We start from the raw sequence: 20,537 nt of genomic DNA on the forward strand, positions 1-20,537 counted from the left end.
CTTTCTCCACCATGTTTAGCTTTGATAAGCTTTGAAGTATTTGAAGCCTTTTCTTTGCCTTCAGATTCAGTCAAAGGTTTTTCTTGGATGTGTGTTCTGCTGTGGCTTATTTTATGATGGTTCCATCCTGAAGGAGCATCTCCACCCCCATCGTTCTGCCCGGACACTGAGGTCCAGCGCCGAGGGCCTTCTGGCGGTTCCCTTGCTGTGAGAAGCCAAGTTACAGGGAACCAAGCAGAGGGCCTTCTCAGTAGTGGCGCCCGCCCTGTAGAATGCCCTCCCACCAGATGTCAAAGAGAACAACCACCACCAGACTTTTAGAAGACATCTGAAGGCAGCCCTGTTTAGGGAAGCTTTTAATGTTTAACAACTAATATACCGGTATTTTAATATTTTGTTGGAAGCCGCCCAGAGTGGCTGGGGAAACCCAGCCAGATGGGTGGGGTATATATATAATAAATTATTATTATTATTATTATTAGATTAATATTTGATTAATATTAATAACGTTCATCCATTTGAAGATGGTTGGATTTTTAATATGAGACATTTGAGCTCCATATAGTGTTTTGTGATTCTTCTTCTTGTGAACTCTTTTTCATGATCAAGGTATAAACGTTTTAATTAGAGGTTGTGGAACTGATTGCAAAAACAGGGTGATTTTTCGGGGGCAGGAGAGATAAGCAATTTGAGATAATGTTGTTTTTACTACGCATTATTATTATTATTTTTTTTTAAAAAAACCTGTTATTTAAGACTGGCTGAAATGTTATAATCGCCAAATTCAAGAAGACAGTGAAGCTGCAACATTTGAAATTTGCTTGCTGGTCCTTTTTTGCCTTGGTGGCCATCTGGAATGGGTGGCGCAATTTAGAGAACTTTCTGGTTTGCAGGAACAACATTGCAAAGCACTCAGGCTCTGAAAGTGTTTTGAGCAACCTGCACAAAGCAGCTGTAATAACCACACATTGTCTTTCAAAAGTATTTTGTAAATAGCAATTGTCATATATTTTCAAGCTAAGACCCATAAAATGAAAGGAATACAACACTCTACACATTCTGAGGAGTGAAATCTGAAATAAATTCTTGAGATCAGGTGAAATAATTTAAAGACTGTTAATTTTGGCCAGATGGCCATTTTCTTGTTGGTACAGCTGGTAGCTATAGATTGGGCAGGCAGGGAGAGTGAAGACCAGAACACCTTGGGTGGATGCAGAAGAATGCATACATTAATGAAAGTAACATACCAAAAAGGAGAGAATATTATTAAGGAAAATCGCTTGTATGGAGAAATGGCTCTAAAATACTGATATGTTTGTTTAATCACAAACTGGTGTAGAAATGTGGAGAATTCCACCTAAGATGGGGAAACTGAGGAACAGAGAGACTCAGAAGTTGACATATTTGCCCATCCTTCATGGGGAGGCTACCCTTGAACACTGGTGATCTGTTCCCAAGAACCAATGCAGACTGATCCTTGGTAGTCAGAGCCAGAGTGAATTCATTCATGACCGGCAGACAAGGGGCAGTTGGTCGTGCCAGCAGTCACCTGAAGTTCAGGAGCCATGTTAAGTTGCTGTTAGCTCATTTCTAACTCCAATGACAAACCTAGACAGCATCTCAAAAAGCAGAGACATCACCTTGGCGACAAAGGTCCGTATAGTTAAAGCTATGGTTTTCCCAGTAGTGATGTATGGAAGTGAGAGCTGGACCATAAAGAAGGCTGATCGCCGAAGAATTGATGCTTTTGAATTATGGTGCTGCAGGAGACTCTTGAGAGTCCCATGGACTGCAAGAAGATCAAACCTCTCCATTCTGAAGGAAATCAGCCCTGAGTGCTCACTGGAAGGACAGATCGTGAAGCTGAGGCTCCAATACTTTGGCCACCTCATGAGAAGAGAAGACTCCCTGGAAAAGACCCTGATGTTGGGAAAGATGGGGGGCACAAGGAGAAGGGGATGACAGAGGACAAGATGGTTGGATAGTGTTCTCGAAGCTACCAGCATGAGTTTGACCAAACTGCGGGAGGCAGTGGAAGACAGAAGTGCCTGGCGTGCTCTGGTCCATGGGGTCACGAAGAGTTGGACACGACTAAACGACTAAACAACAACAAAATATTGGCACTGATACTGCAAGGCAGGAATCTTAATTGCATGTTTAAGTGCAAACCCTTCTCAGTTGCATGTATGTTTGATAAAATGCCTAGGATAATTATTATTACACTACATAGTCCTCAGGGTGCTTTGCCACATACTAAAATCATTGCAAACTGAGATGCTAACACAACTCCTAATGCAATTAATACACCCCTCAAATATTTTAGGGGTGTGTGAGTGGAACTCGGCCCCTAGGATTCTACTTCTATCGTCCCCCCCAATCCAGGGAAGGTGATACATGCACAGATCATTTTATCAGGACCAAAAAGTATAAGCACATCCAGAATGCAGACGCACAGCCTACCTTTCAAGGTGATGTACAGTTCCTCTCTGGTGGATCTACAGTTACATGTAAGCATGAGTATTCCTGGACTAGGTGTTCACAGTCATCCTGCAGTACCTCATGGGTTGTATTCCATTAAACATTTTGTTCTTCTTTAGCAAATTTGTAACTCAGTTCTGCTCTGGGACAGGTATGGCCTGAATCAATGCAGAAGGGCAAATGCAGTGCTGTATTCACGGGAAAAGGGAGAGGCAACTGGTCCTAAGAGTTCAGTCTTCCTTCTTTTTGTTTGCATGTAGCCAGCTCTGGGTTATCTTAAGCTACTTTCCCCCCCAATATCAGCCTAGACAAATGAGAACTGAGTGTGATGCGTTGATAAAACGACAACAGCAAAAGCCCATTGAAATCCATATCTTTAGGCTATGATGAAATTGAATTACTTGCTCTGGATAAGATAATCAATTCTAAGTGCTGCATAAGCATTTTGTCTCACAAATTCTATTTCAGTAAAATCCAGGCACACTTCGTAGGGGTGTGTGTGTGGAATTAATCCCAGTTGGGAATATGCTTGAGTGCACATAGAAATGGGTACAGTGCTCTGCACTTTTCCTGCATGTATTCTCCTCTTACCCTCTGGGCAAAATCCAGCCAAAGTCCGTTATGTGTGTGCAACACATTCCACTGGAACTGACGGGGCTGAGGCCTGAGAGCTTTTTCTGGATTGCGTCAACTGACTATTAAAATGCGAATCCAAAACCTAGTTGGAGAAAGCAGAACGTTTCTGAAAGCATTCCTATTAGCTGAACGCACTTCTTTCTCAATAGCACCTCCTAGTATTAGGAGCTAAGAGATGTATACAGTGGTGATGACATGGTAAGAACAGGGATGTTTCACTCACTCCACCTTCTCAAGTGGGCAATAAGTTTCAAGGGAAGGTGTTTTTTTGTTTTTTTACAAGGTTAGTTCCCTTGCGAGGAGAGAATACTGGAGTACTGGGTGTTCCTGCAAGAATCGTTTATGTACCGCAGGCAGAGCTCCAGACAGCAAGTGCTAATATTTAATGTAGCGTCAGTTTACCAAAACAAGAGCAGTTATACAGTTGTCTCCCCTCCCATATTCCTCTTCCTTTTTGCTAGCCAAACCACATTTCTTTCTCTTTCGCTGGCTACGATCAAACTCCACCACCCTTCCTCCCTGCTAGAGAGATAAGAGTTGTCCCTTCTGTGGTCTACTTTGTCACACTAGAATCGCACACAAGCAACTCTAGGAATGCTATCCTGATGCAGAAGAGCTAAGGGATTCTCGTGGATATAAGCAGACATTCTGAGCCCTAAGCATTTCAAGTGCAGCTCTTATCGACCGAGTCCGAGATGGTCTCTTAGTAACTGGAGAAGCAGCCCAAAGCAAGGCTTTGATCAATGCTTCAATGTGTTGAAACTTGGCTTATGGTCCAAGAGATGAGTTGGATAAGCTGGTTCAAGCTTCAGAAGACCTGTCTTCTGGGAATCATGCGCTTTGGACTAGGCTTGGGGGAGGACTTCATTTGGTTTGCCTCTCACAGCAGACTGGCCCAGTCTGGTACTCCCAAACTTGTTCGAGGATCAGAACACAGCTCCCAGTTGGAATGTTCATTTTTATGAATTTTGCTCTGAAATTTCAGTGCACAAAATGTTTGCACAAAAGTACGTGCTTAACATAAGAGATGCATATCAAATGCACATCTTACTGGCGGATGAATTTCAAAGTGTAGATCTAATAAAATTTATTTACTATTTGATGTTAGTGAAACCTCTAAGTGGTTTACAAGGAGTATTACAATTATCAACCATCATGGTATGCATTACTTTTCCTTAGATCTCACCTTTGGGATCAGTGACTCTTCTACCAAATATCTTTGAGGTTAGCTTGACCCTTGATAAGTGCTTTTTAAGTGCTTTGTTCAACTGATATTCTCCCCCCCTCCCCTATGGAATCCTGCCTGGCCCTTGAGAATGACGTATCCATCTCTCTTCCAAGCTCTTGTTAACACCTGCCTTTGGGCATAAGCCACAGTGAATAGCTTTTTATATTGGACACAATCCACTGGAGAAGTTCTCCTGATAGTGTCCCATTTTTAAATCAATGGAAGCAGGGAGAAGGCACAGCCAATTCCATTAATAATAATAATAATAATAATAATAATAATAATAATAATAAAAGATCCAAAATGGAACACAAAAGCTCACCTTGACAAAAGCTTAAAGTAGACATTGCGGAAAGTCCCATAGGTCCAGGGCATCATTTGCTATACCTGGAGATGCCAGAGCTCACTCTACAGTCCCAAAACAGAAAATAACTGCTGTTGGTAACAATAACTGAGGATAGCAGTGATTGCTGTGATTTTATTCATCACAGCGCTTGGTAGAAACCAAAGGGTATGACCTCAGTTTTACCTCATATTGAACTCCCAGCCCTCAGGCACGCAGTATAACAATAAGCAATGTGATAACTCTAAAGGTTATTTCACAATCATCAACTTAAGCCTTGCAGTGAAAAGGCAGGTTGACATTCCATTGTTAGCACATCATGTTCAACTTTTTTTTATTCTTAAACAAATCCCACCATAGTGCACTGCACCTGATACGTCTTTCTATACACGCATACTCAACGTTGTTCCTGGAACCATCTCATTAATGGCTCCTTTAAAACTCTCTCTGGATTCAGTTAATGTAGTTTAAGAATAATAACATGGATATTATGTCAGTCAAGGCTGACAGGCTGAATTTATGGGTGAGTCACAACCCTTTTGCGTTAAGACTCTGTGGCCAAACCACAAAACCTTCCCCAAGTGCTATAAGTTGCATTTAGATATCAGATTGAACAGAGTGGCCTATGAAGTCTCATATAGTTACACTGACTCCTATTGGCTGCTATGAGAGCCTGGAATAAATTAACTATCCATCAATTGGCTCCAGCTCCACAGTTTCGTGGTTTCATTGGAGTCATTGATGTTAACTAAGTTGGTCTTAATCCTAAACTTACTCACTGATGCCAAAGACATTGACTTCAGTGGGACTTGATATGGTTGTGCTGTGAAGCTGCAATCCAAACTGTGTTTACTAGGGAGTAGGTCCCACTGAACCACGGGCTTTGCAACATGCCGACGATCACCCTGTAAATCTGACTGCTGTTGGGGAAATGAACAGTTTCTTTTTCAGATATCTGTCAAGACACGAGGCAGGGCAAATGTGAAACTCTATGTAGGGTGGTGCTTCATCAGAGATTGGGGTGTGTGCTGTTTCTTTTTCTCCCTTTATGCAACGTAGTAGCAAGGGTGATGTCTCCATTAACATGGCTGTGGAGAGGAGTTGAATGGAAGTGACCATTTCACACCAAAGACAGCCCCAATCCTATGGGTGATATCCAGTGTTAGTCATACTCTGAGTAAAGCCATTGAAATAAATGGGCTTATGTCTTCTTGGAAGTAAGCACATGTGCCTTATTTCCAGATAGGCATGCATAGGATTGCACTCTTTGACACTAAAATTTTTCCTCATTTTCATATGGCAGCAAAGAATATTGTGTGATCAGAATAAACCCGTAAGTTGTGGCATGCAAGAGAATGCATGGCAGAGTCAGCCACTTTGCCTGTTATGGGGGAACACCCTAGCCTTGAAGGTGGTTCAGCTATGATAGGAGTCATGGACAGCTTGAATATGTTTGAAATGTCGGATTTAAATGGACTGGCTGTAAACCTGCCTTCTAAGTCAGCAGGGACAAAGGCTGCCCCGGACTTCCCCAAGACCTGCTCCTTCCTGCTGCTGCTCCAGTGGAGACTGGTGCTCCCTGGGACTGGTGGGCAGAAAGCAGGGAGCCCAAGAGTCGGTGAAGTCAGATAGCCAATAGCACGTAGAGTTAACTGACTGATTCTAGTCCCCCCGCCCATCTTCTTCCCTTCTACAATGGCAATGCCAAGACTAGCGATAATGAATGAGTTTGGTCCATACAGAAAACAGTGGCTCTTTTTCGCTCAGTCTCAGAGCATGGATCTCATTAACCCTTGACGATGGAGGGAGCAGGAATTTCCTATGGCTTGATGTCCCATGGGCACCATTGACAAAACAACCACCAGTCTCTTAAGAGAAGCTCTCGAGGTCTCCCTTCTGTTTTTAGGAGATGGAGCAACAAGTTGGAATCTGATGGAGATCCAACTCCAGCAGCAGCCAAGTCTGCAATGAATAAAGAGGGAGACTCAGTTGGCCCCGATGTCGCTGAGCAGCTGCCTTGTGTATAAAGGAGGCCTAGTGTGTTGTGTTCTAAGGAGATTGTATTTTTTAAATAAATAGACAAAAGGGAGATGCACAGAAAGGACAAATGTCTTCAGTAAACAAAAATTGCTCACAAGAGGAAGAAATGTTCATTCTGTAGCCATTTTCAGGATTTGCCGAAAGCAGGCAAGTGCATCTTTGGATTTATTTATTTATTTGCTGGTTCATAATTTTTCTCATGTACTTGAAGGTACTTCCTCTTCTTCCCATTCATAGGCTCTTGCTCAGGTGAGCCAGCCAAGATGTGCTCGTCTCAAGCTCATTTCCCCCTTTCCTTCCTGTCCTAAATGCTGCATATCTTCACGGTCGTCCATTGCCAGGGGGTGGGGAGATTTCTTGACTCGGTGGTTCTGTCTAAGGAATTTTGTGCGGATGGCCAGCAGTCAGCTGGAAAATCACATCTTAGGACCCATAACGTAGGTGGGCTGGATACAAAAGCAATGCCATCATTGGTTGGGCTGCAGCATCAAATGGTAGCTTGCATGTGCAAATACCCATCACTGGCTAACTGCTATCCATGAAACGTTCCTATTGCTCAGGGTCAGCCCAAGGACAATGGTTTTCCATGGAGAAAACAGTCTGTTTCAGAAGTGTGCCTGCTTGATGTTCGCTGAACACATAGGAGGAGGAGAAGTACCCTGCTCACCTCTTGCACGTGTGCATGCCAAACATTTGCTGAACTTGTGGAGGCTGGTTGTGGGGAGGGGGACGGGCAGAATCCAGACTGGGAATATTGCAGGGAGTGAGTGGCTCAGACCCCAACCCCAACCTGCTGTTTAGACCAGGGGGAAATCTCCCAGTGACTCCAATGAACAATCTGCTTCAGCAAGCCCAGGGGTCAGCAAACTTTTTCAGGAGTCCACTGTCCCTCAGACCTTGGAGGGGGGCAGACTATATTTTGGAAAAAATAATAAACGAATTCCTATGCCCCACAAATGACCCAGAGATGCATTTTAAATAAAAGCACACATTCTACTCATGTAAAAACACCAGGCAGGCCCCACAAAGAGATGCATTTTAAATAAAAGGACACATTCTACTCATGTAAAAACACACTAAAAATACGCTGATTCCCGGACCGTCTGTGGGCAGGATTTAGAAGGCAGTTGGGCCAAATCCAGCCCCTGGGTCTTAGTATGCCTACCCATGAGCAATGAAATTTTTTCGAGTATATCATAAAATATTTTCCATTGAGAAGAATGCTTTTAGCCATCCTTCATTTAAAAACGAAAGAAAACAAATCTTACTTTACCAAAGACGATGACATTTTATTTTTCTTTACAGATTTCTTTTGGATTGTTGAAAGAAAGGAGAAGCGCAAGAAAAAATTCCGGAGAAATGATTGAAACAATATCTCTCAAAACCCAACATCTTCGTATGATGTTCTGCTTGGGAATGATACTCTTGCCATTGTCCGTAACATCTAAACAAAATGTCCCAAGGCTTAAACTCTCCTATAAAGGTAAACATTTTAAGTGACTTTTCAGTGTTATTATTCCTGCTTTGTTGTACCATTGCCAACAAATATTTTCAGTTATTCAGATTCCCCCCCCTGAAAAGTAACTCAGTTGTTGTCATTCTTTTGGAAAATGGTAAATAGCAACATAAGATATTTTAAACAATCTAGACCAAAACAAAACTTTGAGTAATAATGTTTGTATGTTTGTGAGGGTGGTGGTTGAGTGGAAAAGTCTGGCAACAGAAATGAAGACATTCAGATTAGTTTTATGACTCTCTAGCTGATAAAAAATGATTAAAAACAATACGTTGTTTACATGGTAAATAAGAGTGCATTGCATGCTTTAATGCGAAAAACATGGCAAGAAAAATGGGAGCAAGAGAATAAGTCAGTCTCTTCTGATTGGTAAGAAAAGGTCCCAAATTATTCACTGAATAAATGCCTTTAAAATTTGGTAATATATTGAGAATCCTCTATGGCACTGGTATAACCCAATTGTTTAGTTTAGCTTCTTTTGGCCACTATTTTTAAGAAGGAAAAGTCTGGCTGGAAAATATATTTCAAAACTCCATCCTGCTTTTTGTTTTTGCTTTTATTTTCTGACATTTGCACCCTGACTTTCTTCCATGATGGCACCCAGGACAGCAAACATGTGGTTCCCAAGTAGTCTCCCACCCAAAGTGCTGATGAGACCTAGATCTGCTTTAACCAAGAAGGTAGATTCCTCCATGTGTATGTATACCATACCCTGGAATTCTTGCTCTTGTGGTTGTGCCTGGTCGGGGATGTTTTCCTAATATTATTTCCAGAATTAAATAATTTAAAACCAAATTATTGTACCAGTTTTAAAATTGGGAAATTTCAGAATTCAAATCTGACTGTGGAATTTTGAACATTTAATCTTTTTCCTTTTGAAATTCAATTCTTGAGGCACACCTAAGAAAACAACAACCCTCCCACAACTTTTGCAGATGATTTTTTAAGGACATAAGTTTTAACCTGTGAACTATTTTATCATAATGACACTTCCCTAAAATTACTAAACTCACCGGTGTCATAACTGTTAGTGTTGGATGGTGGAGGAAGGAATCAAAATAGAGAAGTCTCAATCTCAATCCTTTGGGCTTGATGCAATGCAGCGTCACAACGACTACATGAACTTGGCAATTGTTGGCCCTGGTTCCCCTCATTGCCATAATTTGCCAGAAATGCTAAGAAGGAACCTCTGTGCAAGAAATGGAAAGCCGTAGAGCCTAGGACTTGCCGATCAGTAGGTCGGCGGTTTGAATCCCCGCGACGGAGTGAGCTCCCGTTGCTCGATCCCAGCTCCTGCCAACCTAGCAGTTCGAAAGTACGTCAAAGTGCAAGTAGATAAATAGGTACCGCTCCAGCAGGAAGGTAAACGGCATTTCCGTGCGCTGCTCTGGTTCGCCAGAATCAGCTTAGTCATGCTGGCCACATGACCCGGAAGCTGTACGCCGGCTCCCTCGGCCAATAAAGCAAGATGAGCGCTGCAACCACAGAGTCGGTCACGACTGGACCTAATGGTCAGGGGTCACTTTACCTTTACCTAATTGCACATTTTAATTGCACCTAGAAATGGACATGCAATTTGTTTGAATGTGCACACGGCAATACAGTGAGATGCAACCTTGGCCCTATCCTTGGGCAGAGTGAGCCTTCTGCTTCCTGCAGCTGATCCTGGAAAGTTGCAGTGAGATGTTGAAGGGCAAAATTGTGCCCTGACCTCAGGTGCAGGGAAGGATATGGTGTTGTCTTGAGGATTATATCAAGATTCACCTGATGGTCTAGTCACCTTCTGAACGTGGAATGGGCAGGGTGCCGGCAGCAGCTGTACCAGGCTTGGCCTTTTATCTCAGGCAGCAAAATCTCCTGGGGAAATCGCTGAGGAGCAGTGTTGGCCCTGATATTTTGCCTAAAACCAAAATAAAAGCAGATTTGAGGGTTTCCACTCAGGGACAAACATCTGGTTATTCTGAAGGAAGAAGAAGAAGAAGAAGAGGAGGAGTTTGGATTTGATATCCTGCCTTTCACTCCCCTTCAGGAGTCTCAAAGCGGCTAACAATCTCCTTTCCCTTCCTCCCCTACAACAAACTCCGTGAGGTGAGTGGGGCTGAGAGACTTCAGAGAAGTGTGACTGGCCCAAGGTCACCCAGCAGCTGCATGTGGAGGAGCGGAGACGCGAACCCGGTTCCCCAGATTACGAGACTACTGCTCTTAACCACTACACCACACTGGCTCTCAAAGCCCCAAAATGGTTTGATTAAGGTTGTCTCTGCCAATGCAGGTTCCCAAACACCAGGAAACAACTGCAAGGCAGGAGGGGAAGGAGAAAAGCTGAGCATAGCTGGATAATAAATAGTTTTCATCACGTTGTGTTTTCTTTTATCCCACTTTTAGACACTAAATATGGAAGATGCGTTTTGAGTGCCTGTTGCACTCTTTTTCTTGTAACTACCCAGCCCATTGTCTCCTGCAGGCCAGCCTCCCCACTGACATCAGTTGTTTACACAGCAGCCAAACTAAGAATAACCTTGGAGAACAGACCCATATCCACTTTGTAAACAGTTATGAACTTATGTATTTGAAAAGGGTCTTTGGGAGGAAAGAAGGGGGACATTTTTTCCTAGTAATTCAGTAATTCTTCTAGCTGACCTGGCTTAATCCCAGAAGCAGAGATAGGACATGGGGGGGGGGATGGGAATGGAGGCAGGCAGTTGAAAAAGGATGAGGCTGCGAACAACTGTGACTGTGGTCACCCCTGTGGGGCTTGCTCCTTTCCAAATGCCTAACCGGAGACTCTCAGCTGCCGCTGACCTGCACCTCCCCAGTAATGTCTATAAAATGAAACTTCTGACACGATACCATGAGATTCAGCATTTCCCTGCCTTTTAGAGCTGAAGAACTGAGGCAGTAATGTTAAACACAAGAGGTTCTTCAGCAGGGTCAGGGGCAGCCTCACATCCCCAGTGATGTACAGTTGTGCTGTAAATGGAGAACAGCAGCGCAACTGAGGCGACATTTTGACATGGGACAATAAGCAGCTCTTGGGCAATTTCTGTAGTCCTGTTTGGGCATTTGGGTCAGATAGGGGAGAGAGGTTTAGCAGAGGTCTGCTCTGATGGATTACATAAAGACACATTTGAATCATTTGATGTGTGGGCCAAATCCCTAAGAAAAGTGCAGGAATTGACACTGGAAGCAAACCTGTGGAAGACCCCAGCAATAAGGCAGGAAGGGCACCAGCAATACTGCCTCCTTCTGTGTAATGTGTGGGCCAGCTCTACTCCAGGATTCTACCATTTGACCTCTGCTGTCTCCTTCCTCCATGCTTGCCTTTCTTTTGTCCTGCATTTTGAACCCAGCTCTGTCATTGACTGGCTGCACCACTCCCAACCTGGTTGCTTTCTGTTGGTTGCTTATTACTATTAAAACACTCCTTATTCGCTGTGCTGCAGCAATTACCAACACCTGCCTAGGACTGCTCTTCCCATTACCCCAACTTTAAATTAGCTTGTTACAGCTAACTTGCAAGATTCTTGAGTGCACAGTTGCTGAATCATGCAGGAAAATGACTACATTATGGCATGCACACATCTGACTCCAGACTGGTAAAAAAAGTTGCCTCCTTTAGGAAGGTGGACAGAATCTTTTGTTTACACAAGGTGCCACTGCCCATCAGGCAGAATAATATGGCTCCTTGCCCTGTGGGTAACCAGAAAGAACTCTGGAATATTCCCACTTGGCATCTGATTTGCCTTTGGCAGAAAGGATTTCCTTTTTCTTGCTTGCAAACAGTACAGCTTCCCTTCTAAATAACTTTTCAGCGAAATGTCCGGCATGTTTTCCTAGAACTCCCCAAAGTGCTGATTGCTTTGGCAATGACACACACACACACACACACACACACACACACAGATTTACACAGTGGTGGTAAATTTTAAAACCCAAAGGCTTAGGAGAGAACACAAATCCTCAGCCATCAGCTAAATGTCTTCCTATTGCAGCAAAATCATTTTCCAGATACTGATTAGTTGTTGTTGTTTAGTCGTTTAGTCGTGTCCGACTCTTCGTGACCCCATGAACCAGAGCACGCCAGGCACTCCTGTCTTCCACTGCCTCCCGCAGTTTGGTCAAACTCATGCTGGTAGCTTCGAGAACACTGTCCAACCATCTCGTCCTCTGTCGTCCCCTTCTCCTTGTGCCCTCAATCTTTCCCAACATCAGGGTCTTTTCCAGGGAGTCTTCTCTTCTCATGAGGTGGCCAAAGTATTGGAGCCTCAGCTTCAGGATCCGTCCTTCCAGTGAGCACTCAGGGCTGATTTCCTTCAGAATGGAGAGGTTTGATCTTGCAGTCCATGGGACTCTCAAGAGTCTCCTCCAGCACCATAATTCAAAGCATCAATTCTTCGGCGATCAGCCTTCTTTATGGTCCAGCTCTCACTTCCATGCATCACTATACGGACCTTTGTTGCCAAGGTGATGTCTTTGCTTTTTAAGATGCTGTCTAGGTTTGTCATTGCTTTTCTCCCCAGAAGCAGGTACTGATTGGTAGAAATACCCTATTAGAAGGATATCTGTTGTGGGGTTAAACATTTTGCATTCTTGTAAGCAGTTCTAGGCATCTTGCCTGAGAAGTGAACAGTCTATTTAACTGCAGAGCCAATGACTAAATGTGCCCAGAGTCAGGCTTCTCCAGCAGCAAGTAACTAAGAGAGTAGCAATGCATCATGTGACAATGGGAGTGTTATAACTCAAGGGTACAAGATTGCCCCTCATTTCATCTGTCATATGTGGGAAGGTATGCTGCTGTGTTTGTTATAATCAAGGTGGAGAAGGGGAAAAGAAACCAGGCACCAGGTTGACTGAATGCCTAAATATTTCATGCAGGTGGCTAGGAACTGAGAATCTCACTGTCAGCTGTACATACGGAGGATGTTGTTGCGTTTGATGCTGTCTCTGGATTATTTCTTCTCATTGTGATGTTGGTGCCTAGGAATTTAAGACATTTTCCCAGCCCTGCTTAGCATCTCACTCAACAGGTTACTTTCTTGATAAGGGAGGAAATAATCATCTGATTGCAAGATTGCACAACCAGCATATCTGTTACAAGGTAAACTAATTAAAAATCTAGGGGAACAACATTTCCATTTTGATTGCTGAAGGTCTGCTCAGTTTATAACCCGCTAACCCCCGTGCAGCCCATAAGCCATGTAGCGTCACCTTGTGCATGGCAATCCCACCAGGTGTATCTACGTCGCAGCCAAGAAACCTGGTAAAAAACTGGTGGTCATTTTTACTTCCCCTCCCACCATCCAGTGGCCAAGGAAGGGGGTGTGGTGGGGGTGGTCCACCCCGGGTGTCAGCCCTAAGAGGGGTGACATTGCTACCCTGCCCGCCTGGGACACTCACTGTGGGCGGCACCCCCCGGGACGCTTGCTGCAGGTGGCACCCCCTGACTTTTAGAAGACATCTGAAGCCAGCCCTCTTTAGAGAAGTTTTTAATATCTGATGTTTTATTCTGTTTTTAATCTGTTGGGAGTTGCCCAGAGTAGCTGGAGAAACCTAGCCAGATGGGCAGGGTGGGTATGTACGTATGTACGTACGTATGTATGTATGTATGTATGTATGTATGAATGAATGAATAAATAAATAAATAGATGATAAATAGATAGATAGATAGATCAAATTTGATAGAGAGGGATCCATAGCTGGTTCAGTTCTTTGTATTCCAAGGTTCTGTGACACATGGGGTTCCTCTTCCATACTGACTTTGACCCTTCTTGGGTAAAGGTTGATGTAATGTTGAACCAGATCATCTCTCATATTTTGAAATATTGGGAAGAGTTTGCGTGGGATCAGGAGCTCAACTTGTAACCTTTCATGTGGACAGTTTCCTTTTCCTTTTAAAAAAATACTCTTCCACTTTTAATTGCTTCAGTAACAAGGATGGCTTTGCTTTATTTGGCAGTCACACAAGAAAGATAAGCTGCTTAGGAACAAGGCAACCTGTGCGTGTCCACGGCCCGAGGTCTTCTTTGTAATAACAAATGCTTCAAACTGGATACATTTCCATTTGCGATGCTTCAGGATTAATTATTTAACTTGGCAGTGTGATGTTTTCTGAACTGGGCCTGTGACTTTTTCACCAATAATGCGAAGTCACAGAAGAGCATTTCATCATCTCTGTAACAGCAACAACAATACTTGAAAAAGAGCCTCCTCTTCTTTGTGCAGCTGCGTCTTTGCTCAGAGTTTGTTCAAAAATATCCAACATTAAAGAGCTGGCCATAAATGGTCAGGAGGAACTGTTTTGAACTTGAGACAACCCGCAGAGCTTTCAGGAGAGTGGACTTTATGACTGTATAGAGAACTGCTTTTATTTTTAATGAAACTTCTCCTTTCTGAGAGGTCTAAAGTTCACTTTTGTGGAAGGTCATCAGACTCTGTTCTGCTCAGCTCTGATCAAAAGAGTTAATTATTGTGGGCCCAGCAGAGGCTGGGAGTTGAAAGGGTTGTGGTCCTCTTGCGTGGAGAATCTCTGATGGATGTGGTAAAACAATCGCTCTGTTACTGGCACTACAGTGGTACCTTGGGTTAAGTACTTAATTCGTTCCGGAGGTCCGTACTTAACCTGAAACTGTTCTTAACCTGAAGCACCACTTTAGCTAATGGGGCCTCCTGCTGCCGCCGCAGTGCCGGAGCACAATTTCTGTTCTCATCCTGAAGCAAAGTTCTTAACCTGAAGCACTATTTTTGGGTTAGCGGAATCTGTAACCTGAAGCGCATGTAACCTGAAGCGTATGTAACCTGAGGTACCACTGTACTCTTTCGTTTTTGTCTTCCAGGAACAATTACTTTTTCTGTTAGCCAGTGAGTAATTGTTTGTCCGTCCCAGATTTGATGGGGAGCCAGGTGGGCAGGGCTCTTGGCAAATTGGCCTGGCGCCCCCTTCTTACATTTATGGACCCCTTGCAGGCTTACTGGACAGTTTGTCATGGCAGCAGCACTCTGGCAGCAGTGCCGTTTTAACTTCCCACGATGCTCTGGAATGCCCAGCATAGTTTCCATCCAGGGCATTGTGGGAAATAAAAGCCAAGCCTCGCAGACCCAGCTACCTTTTTGGCTTTGCCCCAACCTGGTGGAACACTCTATCGCAGGAGACCAGGGCCCTGCAGGACTTGACATCTTTCTGCAGCGCCTGCAAGATGGAGCTGTTCCACCTGGCCTTCGGTCCGGGCTCAGTTTGACCCCCCTCTATGGGACCCTCTAAGTTACCTCTTTGGCCCTTTTATCGGCTCATGTGGGACCTACATGGATAGCTGGCCCTGATGAATACTGAGGTTCCCGACCACTATGGTTGTAATTCATGGGCAGTCATTTAATTCTATCCTGATTCTAAACCGGACACAGACAAGTTGGACATGAAAAATTATAGACTGATATCATTATTAAATAATGATTATAAAATCTTCGCAGAAGTTATGGCCAACCATTTTAAGAAAAGCTTAGCAAACTTCATTCACACAGATCAAGCCGGATTTTTACCCAACAGACAATTAAAAGATAATATAAGACACATAATAAACATCATTGAATACTTGGAATGTAAGAATGAAATCCCTGCGGCACTAATCTTTATTGACGCCGAAAAGGCTTTTGACAATGTATCCTGGCAATTTCTACTAAGATGCATGGAAACAGCAGGAATAGAGGGCTCCTTTTTGGAGGGAATAAAAGCAATATACTCAAGTTAAAGAGCAAAATTGATTATTAACAATGATTTAACTACAGATAGGTAGCCGTGTTGGTCTGCCATAGTCAAAACAAAAAAGCTCATACCAAGAACTAACTTAGTTGGTCTTTAAGGTGCTACTAGAAGGAAAAATTTTTTTTTGTTTTGACAATGATTTAACTGAATCATTTGAAATTTCAAAGGGCACTAGACAGGGATGCCCTCTGTCACCTCTTTTGTTTATAATGGTATTAGAAATTATTGCAAATAAGATAAGAACAACACCAGAAATACGGGGAATTAAAATTGGGATAAAAGAATATAAATTAAAGACATATGCCGATGATATGATGTTCTCATTAGAAAATCCACAAATAAGTGTTGTCAGGGTAATAGAATTATTAGAAGAATTCGGAAAGTTATCGGGCTTTAAATTAAATAAATTAAAAACTAAAATGATGACAAAGAACATGGAAGAAGCCTGGTCTTGACCGGGGAAGGTGGGGTATAAATAAAAACTTTCTTATTTTACTTACCTGATGTGGAGGGCAGGTGGGCCCTGCCAGCCTCATGGGTCAAAATGCTCATTTTGATTTTAGTTACCGGGGCCTTCAGCAATATAATTACAGGTGTGCATTATAGCAGGGCATGTTGGGATGTAGATGAATTTATAGGCCATTTGTAACCATCCTGTGAGTCTGTTTTTTGTGTGTACTCTGCTACATCAAACCTTTGTATTATTTATAGAGGGCCTTGCCCAAAATGCAACATTGTTGTTATTGACAAGCTTTCATCAGCAATGGCAGCCCCCTGTCTGCCAACACCAACACTTTCCCTACCACAGGGAAGCTGACCATGGATCCCACAATCACAGAGAAGGGTTTGGATAGTGGTCCCAATTCCTTTCTTGAATGATGTCACTTTTTCATCATGGCAGTTAGGCTTGTTCAAACAAGCAGGGAAATTAGAGTGGGATGTTTAACTAGTTGAAGGAGGGAGGAATCTCTGAGCCATGTTTTCCTATGATTAAATCTTGCTGTTGTACTAAAATCAAGTCTGCTGAATGCAAGGTGTGAGTGGGGGCACAGCAATTGAGGTGTTGGGTTAAGACTGGAGAGACACAGCTTCAAATCCCCACTTGGTGATGAAGCTCAATGGAGTGACTTGTCACCAACTTTCAGCCTAGCCTACGTACCTCACAGGGTTATTGTGAGGGAAAAGGTGGGTTTTAAGTCCAGTAACAAATAAATAGCTATAAGTTACATGTACTGAAAAACAAAGCGTCATAGCTAGAGATCTTTACCTCCCTCTGTGACTGTGATTCCAGTTTCCCTCCAAGAGAAGGAATGGCAACTGGACTCCATGTTGGGGGTTGACTTGAAGAGTTACAGAGGGTGAAGGCTGCTGCTGAAACAAGCAGCCAAGCAAACAAGATGAAGTTGTGTTCTGCTCACATTTATTTGTTTGAAACCAGCAGAACAAGGACTGTTTAAAGCAGACGAGGGGGTCTCTGCTCTCCCCTCCATTTCTTACATGACGATGCTCATGCTTTGCAAATGATACAAAGCCCAAGCTTTTCCAAAGAGGCAACAATTTCCCTTGGATGTCGGTGGACCTTAATCATCTCCTGATAACTTGGGTCATTGTGAGCTCATTCTAAATTCTCTGAAAAGATTGGACTTTTAGAGGAAACATGATTCCATGAAGCTGCCTTCTTTTTAGTAAGAATGATTAGTCAGAGTAACAGGGGGCAAAAACTATCCATGATATTTTCCCAAAATGTAGCGCATTGTGCTGACCCAGTTTTTTTGTTTTTTCTTAATCCAATCAGTACTGGGCTGTCTAAATTTTCAAGCTGTTTCAAGCACAGGTGTCTCCTAAAAATTAAATGACTAAATCATTGTGTTCAATAGATGATGCTTCAGATATCTTGTGAAGGTGTATTTGGCATCTTTCCTTAAAATTGTGTGTGTGTGTGTGTGTGTGTATGTGGGAGAGAGAGAGAGAGAGAATCTGTTCTTCTAACTTGAAATGGATGATTGGGTCATAAATCTATACATATACCCAAGTTTCACTGACCTGCAGTTTTGTCTGGAAACATCGAACATTGTCTGGGTTACAACAAAGCACACAACTAGTTGTGTGCACCCAAAGTGAATATTAGCTTGTGCTAACAGCTGTTCTGCCCCACCGGGTGCCATATAACAACCCACTTTGGAATCTGAAAGGAGTTTCCACGGTTGTGATGTAGCATGGAGCTTTGCTGTTCAAATTGGCGGGGGATGCATTCATTCAAAGGAACATGGGTAAGCCCTGGGGCATATCTATAGATCCTTTGGATCCTGGTTGTAGAGCTATGTTCTAAAAAGAGACATAACCATATCCCAATATTTGGGTATTTGAGGGAACTAGGCTAAACAAACCAATGTACAAAGAAAGAGAGGATATCCCAAAATGGCAAGTTAAACCAAAGGCATCGCTCTTCACTTGGCCGGTTACAAAGTATTGCATGCCACCTTTCTGATTTCTCTTTTCATGATCGCCATGATTGCGGACTTCAGGTCACAACCAAGCAGAACTGCTATGTGCTGCTCAAAGGTCTTGGGGATGATTGTACTGAGCAGAAGGAAACGTGGATCTGGACTTTATTCCTCCATCATTCAGCTCATTCACTATTCCTTGGCATTTGCATTGTCCGTCTAAAGACAAAGCAATGCAAGAGTCTTCTGGAATGCATGTCTGAAAAGCATTTCCTTCCATTTCTTGTAAGCCTGAAATAGCTGTATTCCAATAATGTGTATACTGCTCATTCATTCCAAATATTGTTGATGGGAAGGAAATAGTAGGCTTTGGGTCATTTCGAGAAGTATGAAAGCTGGACCCACAGACGATCCACCCCATGCCAAGATTCAACTATTACGTTTTAGTTTGTAAGTGAAAATGAGTTGGTTTCTTTCCCATCCTCATTTGTCTACATCACAGAGCCTGACATGATTTGATATGAATCAGCGTCTGTGCCCAGGAGAACGACTGGAGGCTAAAACAGCAATGGGTTTGTTGAAATACACTACCCTGTAGAGGTTCATTAATCTTTTCCTGTGCTCAAACCAAACCGCTGCAAATTATACCTGATAACAGCATTGAAATCCTAGCGCTGTTAACCATGTCCCTCCCCTCTCTACTGCACTGTCTGCCAACTCAACATTAGTTTCGCATTGCTTAAAACAAAACAAAACAAAAAAAACCAGATTTGTTTTAAATGTCAGGACTCTGAGCTGGCCTTCACACTGGCCAGCTCTGTAAATTACCGCCATTGGTCCCAACCACTTTAGGGCTGACAACTGAACGTTAGCTAACTTCTTCGACTTTGTCCTGGCCTGATGGTTATCAACTTGTAGTAAGATGGAAGCAAGCTTTTCCATGGGGGGCACTCATGGGGGCTGCGAGATGATCCTCCTGCTCAAATATGAAAAGTGCCATCACTATTAGCATTCAACCAGCTCTTGGAAGTAACACGGCTTAGACAAGCATTTCTCCGATGTCTTGACTTGAGTTTCCCACTCTTTCTCAATTGTTATGGTGTTCCAATGGACTTATTTACTATATATTTAAAATATGGATGTTTTAATGTAGTTGTTTCACTCTGTGTTGCTGTGTATTACAGATAGGTCTGTTTTTTATAATTGGATTTATTCTTTTTAATTTGTTGCCGGCTTTTATTTCCTTGTAAAGGGTATTGTTATTTGTTCTTGAAATAATAATAATAGATGGCCCTAGTCTTAGAGCTGACTCAGTGGAGCTCTGTAGGAAACTGTTAGCCCAGCAGCATAGCTGTCAACCTTCCCTCTTTTTTTGCTGGAAATTCTCTTATTTCAGTGCCATTTCCCGCTGCTTCCTGCTGCTATCCCAGATTGTTAGATATCCCATAGACTGTCTCCGGGACAAGTGAAGCTGCTGATCCCTTATTTTCAATTCTGAAAGTTCACAGCTATGCCCAGCCCAGCAGGAAACCAGAGACTTGAGAGATTTGTATCCTCAGTGCCAGCTTCTGGTCTTCTGCTGGGGCGCTTATTGCAATGGAGATTTCTGGCAGCAAAGTGCACACTCCAATGTCAGCTCTGGATTTTCCACCAGCTCTGTGGCTACCTTTGCTCTGGAGGCAAAGTAGGGCAGAGTTTGAGACAGAGACAGAACGATTTGTGGAGAGGACAGGTAAACTACACATGAGAGAAGAAGTGTGCATGCACACAAAAGGTCATACCAATAACAGACTTAGTTGGTCTCTAAGGTGCTACTGGAAGGAATTTTTTTATTTTGTTACACATGAGAGGAGGCCCTTTGACTGCACTGGATTACGGCAGGTTCTTACAGGTCCTCAGTTGTACTGGGGTTCTCTGCTGTTGTGGGCGAAATTGGCTGATAAAGACTTGTGAGGACACTAACGCACACGTACATTTTGTCCAAAGCATTTACATTTTGTTCCCAGTTTGTCTTATTGATGAATTTGCTTGCATATTTGTTTATTAAAACAAAAACACTTCCCAGAATCATGACTCTAGAGACTGTTCAAGCTGTT

General features: G+C 43.0%; 1 protein-coding gene across 1 annotated transcript in view; it reads left to right on the forward strand.

The window, feature by feature from the left end:
- Window positions 1-20,537, forward strand: part of SEMA3D (semaphorin 3D) — a 174,957-nt gene that overhangs the window by 44,579 nt on the left and 109,841 nt on the right. The window contains exon 2 of the mRNA XM_083615609.1: window positions 8,031-8,208. Within this exon, the coding sequence (XP_083471735.1) occupies window positions 8,085-8,208 (124 nt within the window). The 5' untranslated portion in view covers window positions 8,031-8,084. The remainder of the gene's footprint in view (window positions 1-8,030; window positions 8,209-20,537) is intronic.

Source organism: Podarcis filfolensis, assembly GCF_964270895.1.
Source record: "Podarcis filfolensis genome assembly, chromosome: 5".
In the NCBI taxonomy this organism is placed as follows: Eukaryota; Metazoa; Chordata; class Lepidosauria; order Squamata; family Lacertidae; genus Podarcis; species Podarcis filfolensis.